Source organism: Chiloscyllium plagiosum, chromosome 28, assembly GCF_004010195.1.
Source record: "Chiloscyllium plagiosum isolate BGI_BamShark_2017 chromosome 28, ASM401019v2, whole genome shotgun sequence".
Classification (NCBI taxonomy): domain Eukaryota; kingdom Metazoa; phylum Chordata; class Chondrichthyes; order Orectolobiformes; family Hemiscylliidae; genus Chiloscyllium; species Chiloscyllium plagiosum.
Window position 1 is genome coordinate 16916022 of NC_057737.1, and position 4696 is coordinate 16920717.

The following is a 4696-nucleotide window of genomic DNA, read 5'->3' on the forward strand; positions in this document are numbered from 1 at the left end:
TTGGAGTACTGTGCGCAGTTCTGGTCGCTTCACTTTAGGAAAGATGTGGAAGCTTTGGAGAGGGTGCAGAGTAGATTTACCAGGATGTTGCCTGGAATGGAGAGGAAGTCGTACGAGGATAGGTTGAGAGTTCTCGGCCTTTTCTTGTTGGAACGGCGAAGGATGAGGGGTGAGTTGATAGAGGTTTATAAGATGATCAGAGGAATAGATAGAGTAGACAGTCAGAAACTTTTTCCCTGGGTACAACAGAGTGTTACAAGGGGACATAAATTTAAGGTGAAGGGTGGAAGGTATAGGGGAGATGTCAGGGGTGGGTTCTTTACCCAGAGAGTGGTGGGGGCATGGAGTGCGCTGCCCGTGGGAGTGGTAGAGTCGGAATCATTGGCGACCTTTAAGCGGTATTTGGATAGGTACATGGATGGGTACTTAATCTAGGTTAGAAGTTCGGCACAACATCGTGGGCCGAAGGGCCTGTTCTGTGCTGTATTGTTCTATGTTCTATGTTCTATAACCTGGTGTTGTGCGATTTTTAACTTTGTGCTTAAAGGGGCTCCTGCCCGAAATGTCGATTTTCCTGCTCCTCGGATGCTGCTCTTCCAGCACCACCCTAATCTTGACTCTAATCTCCAGCATCTGCAGTGCTCACTTTTGCCTAGCCCACTACCACCACCTGTCGAGAGTTAGGGGTGCACAACAAATATTAGGCTTGGTAGTGGCACTCTGGTCCCATGAATGAGTTCTACAAAAACAAAGTTGATTTCAGCACAGTGTCTATGTGAATCACTGCAATCAAATTGAGACAGCGTTATAAAATTACTTTTTAAACATCAACCTGTTCAGATATATATAACACATCTCAAAGGCGGGTGGGATATGAACCCAGATTATCTGGGCCAGAGGTAGGGGTACTATCTAGCACCACAAGCTTCCATGAGCTGGTGTTATATGGCAGTTTATACTGAAATGTCTATCAAAGTGCAAAGCTTTACTAATCTCTAGAACTGCCTTGTCACAGTTCAAGTGGATAATGATACTTTATTGAATTGTCTAACATTGGGCTTACTGTTTTGTTTTCCTGTCAATGTTGCTGAGAAACCAGACTCAACAGCCATCAAGGACTGTGTTCCTGCCAGCAAGCAGTTGTTACTTGGGGCTTTGACTTGCTAGTTGCTAGTTTATTGTTGCTGCAGTGGTGTAAACAATTCTATTGAGGCAGAGCAGAGCATCATAAACAGACAAAATGAAATTTACATTTAAATTTGATAAGATTCCTCTGATATTTTGATTTTTGTTAACCCTGAAAGGACATTTACATTACTTTCATTTAGATTAGATTCCCCAACAGTGTGGAAGCAGGCCCTACAGTCCACCCCGACCATCCGAAGAGTAACCCACCCAGACTCACTTCCCTCTGACTAATGCGCCTACCACCATGGGCAATTTTAGCATAGCCAATTCACCTAACCTGCACATCTTTGGATTGTGGGAGGAAACCGGAACACTTAGAGGAAACCCACGCAGACACGGGGAGAATGTGCAATCTCCACACAGATAGTTACCCAAGGCTGGAATCGAACCTGGGACCCTGGCGCTGTGATGCAGCAGTGCTAACCACTGTGCCGCTGGAATTAATTTGTTCACCTTAAAATAGTAAGGAGTGGGTGACTTTTTTTGAAAGTTGGGTCGGGGATCCCTGGGGTGTTTTTTTTGTTCACTTGTGGAATGAAGGTGTCACTGACTAGGCAGCATTTATTGCCTATCCCTAATTACCCAGAGGGCAGTTACAAGTCAACCATACATTGCTGTGGGTCTGGAGTCACATGTAGGCCAGACTGGGTAATGATGGCATTTCCTTCTCTTAAAGGACATTAGTGAACTAGATGGGTTTTCTGACAATCGCCTCTTAATTCCAGACTTTTTGCTGAATTCAAATTCCATTTATGCCATGGTTGTATTCGAACTCTGGTCCCTGGAACATTATCTTGATCTCTAGATTAACAGTCCAGAGATAATGCTGCTAGACCATCACCTCAGTATTTCCTAGTTCTTCTAGCATCAGTCACCCATGCCCTGATTAATCTTTGGTAGACTTACTGTGGGTGGGAATGGTGTTGTTTACTTTAAAATGTAATAAATGTTGGCCTCACCAGCAAATGAATAAATGGGAAAAAAATTCTTGCTGAAAGTTTTGGGAGATTCCCACTTCCCATTCCAATTCTGAATTTAGGGGGACCCCACTGACCACACCAATCCCAAATGTTAAAGATCCTACTTAACATTCCAATCCCAAACTTTAGGTATAATCTACTTGCCAACCCAATCCTGATTTTTTGTGAATTTCACTTCCCATCCCAATGCTTGAGTTCAGGGAAACCTGCCACGTTCTAATTCCATAGTTTGGGAATACTGCCTCCCATCCCACTCCTGGAGTTTAGCAAATTCTACCTCTTATTCCAATCCTGAGAGTTCAGGCAATACTACTTCCCATCCCAATCCTGGAGTTTTGGGAATATGGATTTTGGAAATGTCACCTCCCATCCCAATCCCAGAATTTAGGGAAAACTGCTTCCTATCCCAACCCCAGACTTTTGGGGATATGGCTTGAGGGAATACCATCTCCCATTCCAATCCCAGAGTTTAGGGAATACTGCCTCCAATCCCAAAGTTTTGGGAATATGGCTTTAGGGAATACTGGTTCACATCCAAATCCCAGAGCTTAGGGAATACCGCCTCTCCAGTCCATAACTGATTTTAGAGAAATCGCCCGCCCCTTCCCCCAGTGCGGGCTCTACCTGCTCAGGCTGGTTTTCTGGTAGCACAACATGAACCAGCGGTAGAGGCCGTTCGGCCCATTCTCCAGCCACTGCTGGCACCGGAGGATGGGGGAGATGAAGGCGGCTGCCGTTATGTGGCTGGAGGAGCCGCACTCGCCCAGGTAGGACAGCAGCAAGGCCGAGCCGGTGCTCTCGCTGGCGGCGAAGAGAGGGGCGAGCGGGTGCTTGTAGCGGATGTAGCTGACGGCCTCCCGCAGGTCCGAGGGGTCCCCGAGGGGCAGCAGGCGGCGGCTGGTGAGCGGCACCCCGTTGTGGAGGCGCCGGTTGAAGAGCAGGGGCCGGTAGCCGCGGCGGAGGGCGAGCTGCAGCAGGCGGCGGCAGTGACCGCTCACCGCCCCCAGGCTGTTGGGGATCAGCAGCAGGACAGGCAGCGGGGAGGGGGAGCCCCGGTCTCCCACCACCCCCACCCCCCCTCCGCGGACAGCCCAGTCCAGAGCGATCACACCCCCGTCCGACATCTGAAGGTGCTCCCGCACCAAGTGCAGGCTCCCGGCTCCCGGCCACACGCCGCTGCACACGCTCTGCAGGTGCGGCCAGCCCGCCCGCGGGAACAGCCAGAAGCTCTTACAGTTCTGTGTCAGGTAGCTGGCCAGAGCTGAAGGCTTGCAGATCAGCTGCGGCACGCTGTCCTCCTCGTCTGCCTCCCGAGTCGCTGAAGTGACGGTGAAGTACAGTCCGAGCAGCAAAGCGACCAGCAATAACCAGACAGCAATGTCCCAGATCAACATTTCCCACCCCTTCACCAACTGGGGCAAGAGCTGAAACCGCCAGAGTGCGGCACACAGTCCAAACTTCCACCCCTCTCCTGGAAGATCAATTCAGATTAGTGAACTCACCAAGAGTGCACAGTCCAAACTTGCACCTCTCTCCTGGAGGATCAGTTTATATTAGTAAATTCACAAAGAGTGCACAGTCCAAACTTTCACCGTTCTCATGGAGGATCAATTCAGATTAATGAACTCACCAAGATTGCAAAATTTTTTACCTATTCCCTAGAGATAAGTTCAGAATGGTGAATTCACCAACAGTCCAAACTTCCACCTCAGTCCCCTCTTCGAAGATAACTTGGTAGTGACTTGTTCTTTCAGCCTTAGGATGACCTGCAGTCATTCCGGAACACTGTAACCAAGTCCGGAACTCCAACTCTTTCTCTTTATCATTTTCTCTGCGTAAATTCATCCAAATTTGGGGGGGGGGGGGGAAGAATCTGTCTTTAGGATCTTGAGTGTAAACTGCGTATCGCTGGTTTGTTTTTGGAGAGCTGTCTTGATGGGAATGGAGGAGGGATATGTGTGTGGATGTAAATCGCCAAGAGCTCATCAGTTCACCTCTTGGCTTTTTGACCTCTTCCCTCGAGCTTCTCGATCGGTGCGAGTTTTACTTTGGAAAGTGTGTCTCCTCCCCGCCAAAAAAAACTTTCGCTTTCAGAATCATCTGTCTGTAGGAATCTCTTTAAATCAACCTTCATTTGTGTCGCGTTCTTTTGAAATGTGCTAAGGGACCTCAATCAGACAATCACTTTGGAAATTCAGCCAAACATTCCCGAGCTCAATTGCGCACAGCAATACCCCATTAATAGGCAACAATGTGAATGCACATTTAATTTGATTGCTGGTGATGATGGTTTTAGAATAAAAGCAGAATGGCTACACCATAGAAGCAGACCACTTGGCCCATCCATTCCATGCCAGTTCTGTGCAAGAGCCTCACTTCTTCAGTCTTTATAATTTGGGGATACTGGTGTTGGACTGGGGTGAACAAAGTCAGAAGTCACATGACACCAGGTTATAGTCCAACAGGTTGATTAGAAATCACAAGCTTTCAGAGCGCAGTTCCTTCCTCACTTCACCCAATGAAGGAGA

At 48.1% G+C, this 4696-nt stretch overlaps 1 protein-coding gene across 1 annotated transcript in view; it reads right to left on the reverse strand.

Moving 5' to 3' along the window:
• Positions 1-3874, reverse strand: part of LOC122563995 (protein ABHD15-like) — a 12842-nt gene extending 8968 nt beyond the window's left edge. Inside the window, exon 1 of the mRNA XM_043718407.1 lies at positions 2793-3874. Within this exon, the coding sequence (XP_043574342.1) occupies positions 2793-3562 (770 nt within the window). The 5' untranslated portion in view covers positions 3563-3874. The remainder of the gene's footprint in view (positions 1-2792) is intronic.
• Positions 3875-4696: the final 822 nt, after the last annotated feature.